General features: G+C 54.3%; 3 protein-coding genes across 3 annotated transcripts; 1 reads left to right on the top strand and 2 right to left on the bottom strand.

Moving 5' to 3' along the window:
- Positions 1-774: 774 nt before the first annotated feature.
- Positions 775-6,159, top strand: COL26b_005947 (uncharacterized protein; the record flags this gene model as incomplete). Its single annotated transcript, XM_053178781.1, has 3 exons — positions 775-4,111; positions 4,244-5,984; positions 6,036-6,159. The coding sequence occupies 3 exons, from the start codon at positions 775-777 to the stop codon at positions 6,157-6,159; spliced, it is 5,202 nt and encodes a 1,733-aa protein (XP_053037252.1).
- Positions 6,160-8,479: 2,320 nt separating this feature from the next.
- On the bottom strand, positions 8,480-9,028 carry COL26b_005946 (uncharacterized protein; the record flags this gene model as incomplete). Its single annotated transcript, XM_053178780.1, has 2 exons — positions 8,480-8,810; positions 9,009-9,028. The coding sequence occupies 2 exons, from the start codon at positions 9,026-9,028 to the stop codon at positions 8,480-8,482; spliced, it is 351 nt and encodes a 116-aa protein (XP_053037251.1).
- Positions 9,029-10,125: 1,097 nt separating this feature from the next.
- Positions 10,126-10,704, bottom strand: COL26b_005945 (uncharacterized protein; the record flags this gene model as incomplete). Its single annotated transcript, XM_053178779.1, has 2 exons — positions 10,126-10,147; positions 10,178-10,704. The coding sequence occupies 2 exons, from the start codon at positions 10,702-10,704 to the stop codon at positions 10,126-10,128; spliced, it is 549 nt and encodes a 182-aa protein (XP_053037250.1).
- Positions 10,705-14,014: the final 3,310 nt, after the last annotated feature.

The following is a 14,014-nucleotide window of genomic DNA, read 5'->3' as shown; positions in this document are numbered from 1 at the left end:
CACATCCGCCCCGCTAAAGCTGCATCTGGGCAATTGAGACGATGCTTGATACCTGATACTTCGAACATGATTCGACAGGTAGACCTGCGTACGCTCTCTTACTCTCCCGTCTGCTAAGGTGCCGTGCGTTGGTTAGGTAGCCTGTTAGACGCAAGTCCCAACCTCCCACCCCAGTCTCCAGACGACCATACCATACCAGACCACACCACACCACCTTGGCCCGATCGCTCTAAGCGCGCTACTGCTGTCTCTCGTCCTCTGCGGAACCCGTCTCACCTCGCTCTCAGAGACAAGAAACAGAGACAGAACACAGACAAGGCGACCCGACCGACAGGCTGCGACCTTACCTTACCTTGGAGCGCATACCACTGGCTGCCCACCCCTCCTCCTGCCTTTCCCCTCCAAAAAAAAAGTCTCCATCCCGTCGCTGGTTTACCTACTCGCCCCAAAACCGCATTTGCTCCAAACACCAACCACACCACCAACAACAATACCCCCGCGACGACAGCCCGACGAAGAACAAGCGACCGCAAACGACACAGCCGACAAGGACGAGTCGATTGAACCCGACCGACATGACCACGGTCTGAGGCCCACCGCCGCCCACTGCAGCAGCCCACACCACCCCTGCCATGTGCCGCGTACCCATCCCATCCCAACCCATCCATCAACACCTTACCACGACGGGACTGGCCCTGCCAACGGCGACGCTATCTGCTGCTGGTAACCCGAACTGGAACCACGACATTGGCACTGTACCTACCTGGGCATACCATGAGTAGTGGTAGCTCGCGCCAGCGCTCTGCGACCAGATCTGATACCCACGACCGCAATTCGAGTCCCTTTCCCAGTGTCCCACGATCTAGAGACGAGATTCACAACCTCGACGGCCTCGTCTTCACAAACCTGCCCTCCAACTACCAGCCCTCCACCCCCAAACTCCCGCCGCCCTCCCTGCACACGAAGGCATCCAACTCCAGCTTCCTCTCCCCCGGCGGTGCTCGCCCAAGAGCCGCCACCGCGAGCTCAATCCCCACGAGCCTCCCGACCACTCCTCTCCTCCTCGGCCCCGACGCCGCGAGGCCAGCTACCCGAGCTGGCCCGCCTCCGAAACCACAAGCCATGTATCAAAACAACCAACGACATGTCTCCGCCGCCGACTCCTCCAGGCCCTTCCAGGTCCCTCCGCCGCCGCCGCCCATGTCACCACCCGTCCAGGGCCAGATGAGCAACATGATGTCCATACCTCCTCCCCCGCCGCGCTTTCCCTCTGCTCCCGGCGCCACGGGCGGCGGCGGCATGATGCTCCCGCCGCCTCCCGGTCCGCCCCCGGGGAGTGCGATGGCAGGCCAGGCGCCGTGGCATGGCGCCTTTGGACGAATGTACGACGGCCGCAACGGCTTCAACGTACCCCCTCCCCCGCCAGGACAACATCAGGCCTACAATCCGAAGCTGCATGCCCAGGTTGCGACCGGCACGACACTATCGATCCCGCCCCCGCCTCCCCCGAATGACCATGGCAGCGGCATGTCTGCGACCTACATACCGCAAGGCGATACCTATGGCGAAGGAGTTGGAATACCAGGCCTGGGCGGCTTTGACGAGACATCCACCTTCTCTGCAACGTCGCAAAGCTCGTGGCCCACGAACAGCCAGACCAGCGCTGACACAACCATGACAACACCCCAGGACGACATTACTGGACGAGACAGGATGTACGCCCAGGCTATGCACACTCGAGGGCTGTCGCAACAGTCTAACGCCACCACCTGGAGTATTCACCCGGATCTGGCTGCGCAGTGGCCGCTGGACAAGGTGTTGCTGTTTCTCGCATCCAACCAATTCTCAAAGGACTGGCAGGAGACGTTCAAGGGCCTCAACATCCACGGAACCCACTTCCTCGAGCTCGGGAGCGGCCTAGGAGGACGAGGGAACTTTGGCATGATGCACCAACAGGTGTATCCGAGACTGGCAGTCGAGTGCACCAACAGCGGGACAGGATGGGACCAGCCACGAGAGCGAGAGGAAGGAAAGAGAATGCGACGGCTCATTCGCAACATCGTCAAGGGTCTGCCGGCTGACCCATCGAAAGTATCTTCGCACGGGAGGAAAGAGTCTGTGAACCACGGCAACAACCTGCCCAGCGCAGGGACCGATGGCGCAGACTCTCCCAACGTGAGTATGATCGTTCGTCCGAGTGAACTCTCGAAGACTGATGACCGGCAGACGCCGATCAAGGCTCCTGGTCCTGGTTTTGGCGGACGACGGTTCTCGCAGACCAGGTCTACTACTATGCCTACGCTCAACAGCACAATGAGCTCAGACTCTAACCACAGGAACATCCTGAAGCAAATCGACATCGACGGCAGCCGGCGTCACAGCCCGAACGCCAGCGAGCCCGGCGACAGCTTCCGCCCGCCGCCTCTACGAACCGACAGCCCCAATGGGAGTCCAAACCCGCAGAGCGCGTCCCTCTTTCCCTCGTCGGCAGGCAACCTTTCAGCCTCTCCGCACTCAGCCAAATTTGGGCATCGGTCACGGAACAGCACCGACTCTCTGTCCTCCAACGCTGCCATATATGGTTCTGGAATTCCTCCCGAGGCTAGCCAGATGTTGCGCAGTGGTATGAACATCGCGGACATGATCCAGGCCACTCGCGGTAACGCAGAGAGTCGCCGACTGGGTCAGGATGGTGGGCGCCCATCGCCTCAGGAGTCCAATGGTGATCGCTCGGCTGGCACCGAACCCCCATCATCTGCAAAGGACGGAAAGAGCTTTCTCAGCTTCTTATCTAGGAAGAAGAAGCAAAAGGAAGACGGTGCCTTCCCCAGCCCCGACGATGTGGAGTCACCGACGTCACCAGCTCTCAACTTCAAGTCTCACTCATTCGGCTCTCGATTTGGCAACAACAGTGAGACATCGCTTGATCTCCTGCATGAGAAGGACAAGTCGAGACGTTCTGGCCCTGGCAGAACGTATGTGTTGGCTACCATGGATGGTTACAACTACCGCATGTGCGACATTACTGAAGCCGAATCGGCAACAGATCTTCGACAGATTGTTTGCAGCAGCCTTGGTTTGATGGATGCTTTGAATTCTCAAATATATTTGACCGAGCTTGGCAAATTTGACCACGACCAGCCGCTCGACGATCAGAAGTTGACGACACAACGCAAGGTCAGAGCTGATGCTACAGGGTCTTTGAAGCTCTTCATCCGTCCTTCCGGTTACGTGCCCCAAGGCTCGGGCCAGGCTAATGGCGCTCCGGCACACACGTCCCTCGACGAGGAGGCGTACAACCGTTTGAACGGTCTATCGAGGACGAGATCCAGCTCGTCGCCGCCGACATCAAGGCAAAACACACTGACCGGTGAGAGAGTTGATGACAAGATGCTCGCACAGGAAGCTAGTGAATACCGTGCCGAGATGGAACGCAAGCAGCGCGAATACCTCGAGAAGAGAAGACAAGCAGCCATGAAGGACGGCAGAAACGCGCCGGAAGGCGTTTCCACCCCATACGGCATACACGGGCGCACAGTCGACTTTGATCAGCCCCGACAGTCACCTTATGAGGACAAGAAGCCGGAAGTACTGTTCCCTGTGCGGAAGCCACCTGCGCCGCCAAGCGACCCTTCTGCTACTCTTCTCAAGGCAAACTCTTTAAGCAGAAAGACTGGACACGCCATGCGGTCATCCGACGGCAGCATTTCGTCGGCACCGCGACGACCATCCACCTTGTTTGAGGATATGGAGCTTCCCGGACAAAATCCGGACAAAAAGAAGAAGACAAACAGCCAGCCTGTTGGTGGCATTGGTGCAGCCCTCGTGGGCATGGGCAGAGGCCTTGGGGCGGTTGGCCATTCGAACAACCGCAGGTCCAAGTCGCCCAAGCGAGTGTCGTCGCACTCTAACATGAGCGGCGATTACTCAGATCGAGGTAAGGGAGCAATGTCGTCGGTTGACTTTGGCAAGTCCTGCTCGGATCAAGGTAGTCCTCGCACGGCGTCTGGCTCACCTGGCTCTCTCACATGGAGCCGTGGAAATCTGCCCTTCGTCGTGCCTGACTACTCTCCCGGCGGGACTCCGCTGTCAAGGAAGAGGTCTCAAAATGGTACGGTCGCTAAAATCAAATCAACAGCACAACGGGTACATTCGCGTGAAATAAGCCCCAGTTCCCTCAACCCGCCCCAAATCCCCCCGACTGAACAACCCCAGCCCCCTCGCCGCAAATCACATGGGCCAGACTTTGATTTCCTCGATACGGAAGTCAGCTTTGACAAGCCTCCTGCACAGCGTGATGACGACTCTGGTGACGATTCTGATGATGGCTTGTTTGCCGTTCCTCTGACCAGCCAGCAAAAGAAGCCTACCAAGATTACGCGCATCTTCGATGGCGATGATTCGCCTGATGAGGCCAACGACAAACGACCGACCCTGACGGTGAACACTGCCAAGTCGAAGAAGAAGGTTTCTGTATCATTCAACTCGCCCAAGTCGTTCGGCGGCTCGAGCAAGGAGGGTGAAGAAGACGAGGCTCTCATGAGTGCTCGCAGCGGCAAGAGCTCACGCAGGACGCCCAACACACCTGGTTCAGAGGGATGGGAGTCGGAAGACAGCAAGCTTAGCCGAAGAAAGTCGTTTGTGGAGAAGGACGTCTGGGCAAACCGTCCCACCACCGATGCCCTTATCAACAACCTCGACGACTTCTTCCCGAACTTGGATCTTGACCAGCCGGTGCTCGAAGAGGGAGGAGCGGATGCATCGCCCCCGTCTCCTATTTCCGAGTCCGAGGAGAAGGAAGCTGCCCCTGGACCCTCGGCGCTTCCGCAATCTCCTCCACCAAGCTTGCGCGTGGCTATGGGCCAGGCAAATCGGTCATTCTACAACGAGAGCGATACCCTGGGCTCGGATGAGTCTACTCTCAAGGCGCTTGAGCGTCCAGCTTCCGTAGCCTCGGTCGCTCAACGCAGCGTGAGACGTTCTGGAGGTCTCGGCCGTATGAAGTCCATCCGTGAAGTTGCTCGTGGTGCTCACGAGGCCAACAAGCGGTTTACTACCACAACAACGCAACAGGGCCAAAATGGCCAGAACACATCGGCATTGATGAGGAGGAAGAGCACAAAGATGTTTAACGCCAACATTGTGCAGATCCGGCCCGATCAACGAGGCAGCATGGTCATGCCCCAGATTCCCCAGGATACATTGCCCAAGCGCCAGACTACGTTCCGTTGGTTCAAGGGTCAACTTATCGGCAAGGGTACCTACGGTCGCGTCTACCTCGGTATGAATGCTACGACTGGAGAGTTCTTGGCCGTCAAGGAAGTCGAGGTCAACCCAAAGGCGGCGCAGGGCGACAAGGCGAAGATGCGGGAGTTGGTGGCTGCTCTTGACCAGGAAATCGAGACGATGCAGCATCTCGACCACGTCAACATCGTCCAGTACCTTGGTTGCGAGCGTAAGGAGACATCTATCAGCATCTTCCTCGAGTATATTTCCGGTGGCAGTATCGGATCCTGCCTGCGGAAGCACGGCAAGTTTGAGGAATCGGTAGTCTCGTCGCTTACCAGGCAGATGCTGTCTGGTCTTGCATACCTCCACAGAGAGGGTATCTTGCATCGCGATCTCAAGGCCGACAACATCTTGCTGGATCTCGATGGCACCTGCAAGATCTCCGACTTTGGTATCTCCAAGAAAACAGACAACATCTACGGCAATGACAAGTCCAACTCGATGCAGGGATCCGTGTTCTGGATGGCGCCTGAGGTCATCCGCTCCGAGGGCAAGGGATACAGCGCCAAGGTCGATATCTGGAGTTTGGGATGCGTTGTGCTGGAGATGTTTGCCGGTCGACGGCCTTGGTCCAAGGAGGAAGCCGTTGGCGCCATCTACAAGATTGCAAACGGAGAGACGCCGCCTATCCCAGATGAGGTCCGTGAAACTATCAGTCCGCTGGCGATTGCTTTTATGCTGGACTGTTTCACTGTGTAAGTGTTTTGCGACTTCTTCTGTCAGCATGCCAGACTAACAATCGATAGAAACCCACTGGAGCGGCCTACCGCAGACGTGCTGCTCTCGCAGCACCCCTTCTGCGAGCTGGATCCCAACTACAACTTTTTCGATACCGGGCTATACACCAAAATTCGCGGCAAAGACGTCTAGTTGACGGGGAGAGCGCGAGGGGAACTCAGTACCCGATGGTGAAAACAAGTAAGAGGAGGAGGGGAAACATTGAAAAGAAGGGGGAGACGTGGCTTGGGCCACGAGGTAGCGGTGAAACATTTCTTCTCGTTGTATGCAAAACACTGGACGCTCGTTGTTGCAGCGATGGCGCATGGCAAGGGCTTGGGGGATTTTTTGCTGTTTTTGCGGAGCGCTTTTTTTTGAGCTTTGCTTGGTTGTATTTGGGATGGAGAGGTTTGGTGGATGTGCACCGAGGCAAGGGGAAAGGGAGGTATATATCGAGGCGGGTAATATATTGATGGAGTTGGTTGGCGCATTGTGAGATGCCTTGTGATGGTGTTGTTGTGAGTGTGTATGTCTCGTGTAAGCCATCTGAGCCAGCCCGTCTTACGGAGATCTAAACCAAGAAGATGCGATAAAGCGGCGAAACGGACTAATCGTTTCTCAGGGGTTAGCGGCGAGGAAATGGAACCCTTTGGTGGATGGTCTCATGGGTCCGCACGATGATTTCAAGGTATCTCGTTGCGGGTGGAGGTTCAACTCGGGTTATGGGTCGTCTGTGGTGTTTGATCTGGGATTTGGACGGTATCCCTGGCGAGAAACGATGGACGATGAAAGGGTTGTCGGGATGTCAGGTGGTGCTTGTCTGTCTTTACGATGCGGGTGATTTTGTGCTTGGCTTGTGGGATTGTTTCGGTCAGCAGGAACCGATCGAGCATGAAAACTGATATGCTGAAGATTCTAGGAAGAAGGGGAGGGTGTGGGGTTTTTATACCGTTTGGGTTGGGGTACTTTGTGAGATGATGAAGGTTCTGAGTTGCGGACTTGCGGTTAGGGGGGTTGGGTTGCATGCGTGGTAGTGTAAGTTGGTTGAGATTCTCGAGAAGGTTATAGCTACTCAGGTAAATATCAATGTTTCCTACCACTTTTTGTTCAGTACGCTTAGAGAGGGGGTCAGATATACGGAGGAAAACAAGTATGGGTGGCGGTGGTGGAACGTTTCGTGGGTGTGAACATTGTAGATGGGGCTTTTGTCATGGCTATTGCCAAGTTACTTGTCAAGCTAAGGTCATTGATGCCAGACCACGGGTAATACAAATATTTTGATTTTGCTGGGTCTTCTATGAGAACTTAGGCGTGGTTTTATACAGACACTGGTGTCAGATGGAATTTCTCCTAGCAAAGGGATCGATAATCGGGACGGTCGATTGGTGGCATTTTTAGACTCACTAGTTAAGGAATTTGCGTGGCGTATGTTCTCTACGCAGCACAAAAAATGATTCGTCGAGACCGTCTGATTCAAGGCTTTGCCTTGGATGGAGTCACCGAGCTAAGCTCATGACAAGGTGTGAGATACCTGAGCGATACGGGATTGCCCCGGGTGGTTTAAGGACGTGGATAAGTAGCAGAATACGAAGGGGGAAAGGGGAGGAAAGCGACGGACTAGAATGGGGTTGTTTTCTTGATGTCTGAGAGCTGGTTGGTTCGTACTTGTGGAAAGAGCATCACCGCTGACCTGGCCCTTCGCCTATCACAACCGAAACTTCTATTGCTGTTTTGAAGAGATGACTCTGAAGGTAAACATTTGTATTGAAATACCTCGTTACTTCAGCAATTTGAATGGCTTTGTATGCTCTTGGAGAAAGGAACCAACCAACAGGGGATAAATATTGTGTAAAGTGATGAGCGAACGTGTCTATATAAAGGGGGCGCGACTTGATAACCAGCGAAGAACGCTTCGCCACAGCCAATCTATGATTCCTTTCTCCACCTGTGTGTGTTTATAAACAGAAACGCGAGCTACGGTGCTTTCAGCCTGGTCTGCTTGGGCCTGGCAACTTTCCTGGAGGTTTCCGGTCGGGTTGCAAGCACTGTAGTCTGAATACCCTGGGATATGGGGGCAATACCTTGAGGAGAATGAAGAAAGGAGGTTTGAAGCGGTGCTCTTTGAGGCAGGAGGTCCTTTTTTGTTGATGTAGGTTGCCTCTCCTCTGAGCTTAGTATCATCGACAGCGCCGGGTTTTGCGTTCAAGGCATGGACAATATTGCCCATGCTGTTCAAGATACTAGTCAGGGGATATTTTATATCTACCACTGTTCTTTAGGGGTTCAGTCTCACATTTGCGTATGATAGCTTACATGATCTCGTGCAGTCCGTCCCCTCTCAGGCTCCGTGGAGCCAGGGGAGGGGGCTTTAGGTGCGCGGGCTATAGAGCGAGGTCTTGGTTGGTAAGACCTCCGTTATCTTTGGCTGTTCCTTAGTGATTATTCGTATCATTCATTAGAAGAACAGACACTCTTACACCTGACCGAACACCCTCGAGTTGTGTATGGAAAGCCGCAGCGAAGTCATTAGTCCGTGGATTGGTTGGACCATGCCTTGAGCCTCTTGCCGAAGTCGAAATTCGGATTCTGGGGCATCCTGCTTGAGGCCTCGCAACGTCTTGAACTTATTCTTCTTGGTGCCCCTAGGTTGGTCGCCATCGTCGTCTTCGTCGTCTTCATAGGGCGGTTTCTTGATCGATGACTCTCCTTTCGAAGAGGAGGCCTGCTTCGCAGCAGGCACAATCTTAACCGTAATGACGACGCGGGCTAAGCGCTTTTGGACTGTTTGGAACTTAAGTGCAATCCTTTTGGCCGTTCGAGATGTGTTCCAGCATTGCTGATGCTTCGTATTGTCCTAAGGCCAAGACCGACGGCCTAGATGAACAACAGCGATGCCGCTGGAACACCCCCGCATACACAGGTGCTCTAGCTCTAAACTTGTGGAAATGGAACGGACTGATACCATTTTCGATAGTTTGGGGTCATTCTCGCGAGACACTTACCTGTCGTTGAAGCGTGCCATGCCGAAGCTGTTTGTTTGAGTCAAACGGCAGACATGCTCTGACATGCTCTAGGGCCTCTGTTGTAGTTTGATGTCTGAGCCGCATTTTGCGGTATCGCGTTGAATTGTATCTCACTCCCACCTGCGACTATTTCACTGAAACCTGGTAAGCTCGCGTGGTTTCAGCTGGCTCGGGGACCAGTTGTTGTCCTCTCGAAAGAAACGGCAAACGTGGCTTTGTACTGCGAACTCAAGTACATAATTGCCTTTTGGTCACGATTGTGCTCTGAGTAAAACCCATCTTTCCAAGCCGTTCGCCACATGTTTGTGCAAGTTTGATGTGTTGTGGGTGATGGCGAAGGATATGCTTTTACATGAACCACATGAGGCCACTCGCGATGGCCTTGGCCGTGTATCTGGTTATAATGATCCCAAGCCTTTGCATTTCCGACCCAATGGTTAAGCGACAAGTCCCCCCAGGCTGTCTCCTGGCCCTCGGGGACAATGTAGTGGGACAGCTCCGCTGGCGCAGGCTGAGTGCTGTTGTACCGGGTCAACAACACCCCTCGGTAGATTTTTCGATCTCGGGCAGTCCATGGAGCTCTGAGGTGCGGGAGCTCTTCTACTGGTGGTTTTAGAGATACCATGTGCGTTCGGAAGGCTGTCCAGAGGTACTCTCGGAGAGGGCTAAATCTTGTGATAGCACCATCGACGAATCCGGGCGTCATCTGGTTTTCTTCGATTTCTCTGTTCAAGGGAATGAAAGGTCGGTACCATGTCTCGCGTAGGAAATGCTCGTTTGTACTGGTGTATACGCAGTTGGTGCCTGGTGTTGCGGGCGTCCATGTTTGCCCCAAGTTAGTCGGGTCGTGTCGCAACTCATCCTGCCCGTCTTTGAGGCGGCTCAGAGATCGTGTGACTGGATGACTCCTCCATGCCTCAAGAATGTTTGTGCCTTTCAAGTTTATCTGCTCAATATCGACTGCGACAGGCCTGAGAAATTTGAGAAAGTCCGGATTAGGTCCCGGGTGTAGCTCCTTGGGATTCCCCTCATCGTCAGTACTAGACCACGCTGCTTTCTATTATCAATCGTCAGCATGTGCAACAAAGATGCGCCGTTATCCGGAGCCTACATCATATCTGAGAAAGGGACAACCTGCGCCAGCCAACCCTGACAGGGTGTAGTCAAGCAGGTACTTCAACCAATCCCGCAACTTAGTCTCGCCAATGAACGCGTCCGTACACTCGATACCTGCAATTTCATCGAACTCTTCAATGTTGGAAGCAATCTGAGCGCTGACATCCGGATGGAAGACCAGGCTGATGACAAGCAGAAGCCGAGCTTTCGTCATTCTGCTCGGCGAGTTGGCCGGCAGGTTCCAAAACTCACGGGGCAGCATGTCTTTACAACGGTACCTGACATATCTAGAGAGTGACAGCTGGTACTCGGCAAAGTGTTGAAAGTGTAGTCGCATCCTCGCGACCATGGCCGGAGAAAAGTACAGTTCCAGGAAGTGAAGCTGGATACGGCGGCGGCGGGTGAGCTCGCCGGTGGCACCCATTCTCTGCTCCGGGGACTGCTTCTTGTGTAATTTGAACCGGAGGGCTTTGAGGAATCTGGCGGGCCATGTTCCGTGCTCCCTGCGCCTTTTGTGCTGTTCGTTGGGAGTCAGTCGGTTCCACTCGTCGTCGTACATATTGGCCGCCGATTTTGTTGCTCATTCGCTGGCGATCGAGTAGGAGTTGAGAAGCGTTAGATTGATGAAAAGCGTTTTTGATGAGTTTTGCTAGCTGGGCAGTGTCAGTCAGCTACTCGGCAGTATCGTAGTAAACCCAATGCTTCTATACGGACGACAACAGTAGAGAAAGCAGTAGGGGTAGTGATGATAATAATGACGACAACGACGACGATAGCCGCTTTGAGAGGAAACACGCGTATGTGGACACTGCCCGACTAGTAAAACTCTTTTTTGATGATCATCAAGGTAGAAGCAGAATTTAAATGCCGTGCTCGTTTTAGAAAAGCCCCCAGGGTTCATGACGAGGCTTGTCTCCAAAAGTCTGAAAAGATGCCCATCTATGGAATACCTAAGGAGACTCATTCAACTACATTTTCATGTCATCGCTACCTGCCACCACTCTTGCACAACCCTAGCGACCTTCTCTTGCCATGAACCATTTTGGTATCTACTGTCTAGAAGTCCCCAGTGTCTTTGAGTTTCACGATAACTTCAATCAGGTGGAGCCATGGCACCGTTCCCAGAAGCTCTCAAGAAACGTAACTCAATAATGTGGTGCCTCGCAGGAGGTTGCAGGAGGGAGATCTGGGAAGGAGCTGTCTCATGAGTTGAGAGCCATTGCCGCCGAGAACCGTCGAACCGAGGACTTCGTGCTATATCTGATCAATTAAGCATATTCACGTCGCAGTGTGGTAAATATCCGGTTGGGAACACCACCTTCCCCAAAGTCCAATTAACGTTCCTGCCGTCGTTGGAATTCTTCCGCCATTCTTGCAGGTCACATGGTAGTCGCGTGCGGGCCCCTCCTCCCCTCCCCTCCTCCGGCAGGCCCGGCAAATGCGGGCGGAGGGTAACCTGCCCGATTTGAACCACTCGCGCTCCGCCCGCATATTTGGGGAGGTTGGCATCGGAGGCCCGGCAGCCGACCGACCTGTCTCTCAATGGGGTATGATGCAGGGCCCTCTGCATTCCGGGCGGTGCTGACTACGAAAAAATGCACCTGCGCAACGGAATGACGGAATCTTTAAACTTCTCGGACTGTCTCTTTTTTTTCGCATCTTAATAAGGCAGATCTCGTGGAGACGGGGCGGGACCCTGGAGATGCTCGGCAAATGTTGCTGCTCGGGGCGGTGATGAAAGACAGGAACCCGAAACCTTCTTTTTTTTCCCTTTTCGTCTCGTGTTTTCCCTTTCTCTCTGCATGCCGCGGAGACCTGTCCAGCACCTGCTTATCGGCTCGTCTCTTTTTTTTTTCCAGTCAATCGCGCCTCATGCGATGCGGGAACGCTGAAGTCATGTCTTGAGGCTCGAGTGTTTCGGCTTGAAGACGGCGTTTCTGAACAGCGGGCCCCCCGTGTCACGGCCGGCCGGTCGGTCAGCGTGTTTGCTGCGGCTGCTCGTGTCACTGCACTGCACGTCAACAGAGGCTGGCGCTTACAAGACTGCGATCGTCGCACAGGCTTTCTTTCTGGCCCGAGGAGAAGCGATTGACAACCGGTTGTTGTTCGGCTGTCCGTCGTTTGATTGCCAAGGGGCGCAAGGGGGCTCGATGTGGAGAGTCTCAGAGAGAGAGCCTGGGAGGAGACAGAGAGAGGGCTGAATGGGTTGCCGGAAGCAGAAGCTCTGGCAGCTGTTCGTGCCAAGACAATAGCACGGTTAAAGAGACGGCGGGGATCCGGCTTGGCTTCCTTAGGTACCTACTTACAGACAGTAGTAAAGGAGGTCGGGTGACTTGATGGGCACGCCTCTGTCTCTTTTGTGTACCTACCTACTAAGAGTATTGGATAGTCGAGACGAATAGTTTGCCCAAAATCATCCTCGGACTCCAGCGTCCTCGTACCCAAAGGTTGGTGCAATCTACTGCGAGGATCATCCATCTTGGGATACGACTTTTGGAGGAGCAGCTGCCCACCGACTCCCTGGAAAAATAAGGTCCATCTGGATCCGTTCCGCCCCGCTGTTAAGGTGCGCCGGTCCCCTGCCATCGGATTGGCTGCGAGCTGGGAGGGCCGCCGTGGCCTTTCATCACTTAAGGTGTGACCCGCCACGGGAGCCAATTGCCATGCGCCATTCTTTGTGTGTTACTCTGTACTGTTCAGTAAGTTGCCCATGTGTGTCTGGGGTAGCAATCGGTTGAGCAAGCAAGGGGCAAAGGACAGAGACATTTGTGCACAAGAGGAAAAAAAAAAGTGTCTAGTAATTTCTCTCCCTACTTGGCTTCCACTCTGAGAATGATTTGACTTCAAGACAAGTGGCGGGCGTATCTGCGGCTGAGGGCGAAACTTTGCACCAATGAGAGGTTGACAGAGTTGGCCAGACGGGTTGAAACGTCTTTGACAGAGAGGATCTTCAGACATCCATACGGGCAATCTCGAATCCGTGACAGCTATCGTTAAGGAGAACCCGGTCGTACAAAGGTTGGATACATACAGGGCGGATACCAGTGTACGGGTGCGGGCCTCTGCACAGCACCACTGGGAAAAAGACGTCTTGAACCCCTGACCTGCTGGAGCCAGATGCTTCAATCCGACACGGGGAAAGCTCAGATCTCGCGTCTTGGCGTCTGTAAACTGTCGTGCCTTTTTTAGCCTCTCCCGGCCCGTCTGCTCTTCTCTCGCCTCATGTGCGCTGACTGCTGCTCTCGGGCAGCTTCCACCTCCCACGGCGCACAGGTGGCGGGCGGCCTGTTCGCCCTACTGCGTATGTACATAACTGTGCAGTGCTGGTCTGATGTCGAAATACTTTCTGTGCCGCGTTGTCGGCGCTGCTGAACGTTGTATCTGCTCATGCGCGTGCCATCCACACACCCACCTCCCACCTCCCACCTCCATATTACCTAAAGGCTTAGTTTGCCCTGCTCTGTATCCGTAGCGCGTTCCCCTCAGAGGCGCTGCACTAGAACACTTAAGTTCATCTTGGCCATCCTGGCAGCTCCGTGTGCCCCCCTAAATGGAGCCGAAAGCCAATCTGTACATGCCACCTACCTGCTTGCTGACCTACCGTAGGCACCTTACCTCAACTGTCGTGCATCCCATCCAATTCTCTACGTATCTTTTCTTCCTGCTCCTCGTCTTGCCTTGCCTCAATCACACTCCAATTACTCTCCTTCCTTCCCTTCTTCCATTCCTTACACTGAATCACTCTTCCCGCCTGCTCAAGGGCCCTTTCGAATCCGACCATCACCCAAATACCGAGAAATGACACTGCGTTAACTCACTGCCATCCTTGCCGCTCTTCGTTTCCCTGGACCCCTGGGTCCTCGATCGAC

Source organism: Colletotrichum chrysophilum (assembly GCF_026319265.1).
Source record: "Colletotrichum chrysophilum strain AFK26 chromosome Unknown scaffold_42, whole genome shotgun sequence".
NCBI lineage: Eukaryota > Fungi > Ascomycota > Sordariomycetes > Glomerellales > Glomerellaceae > Colletotrichum > Colletotrichum chrysophilum.
This window is presented reverse-complemented; position numbering and strand designations above follow the sequence as displayed.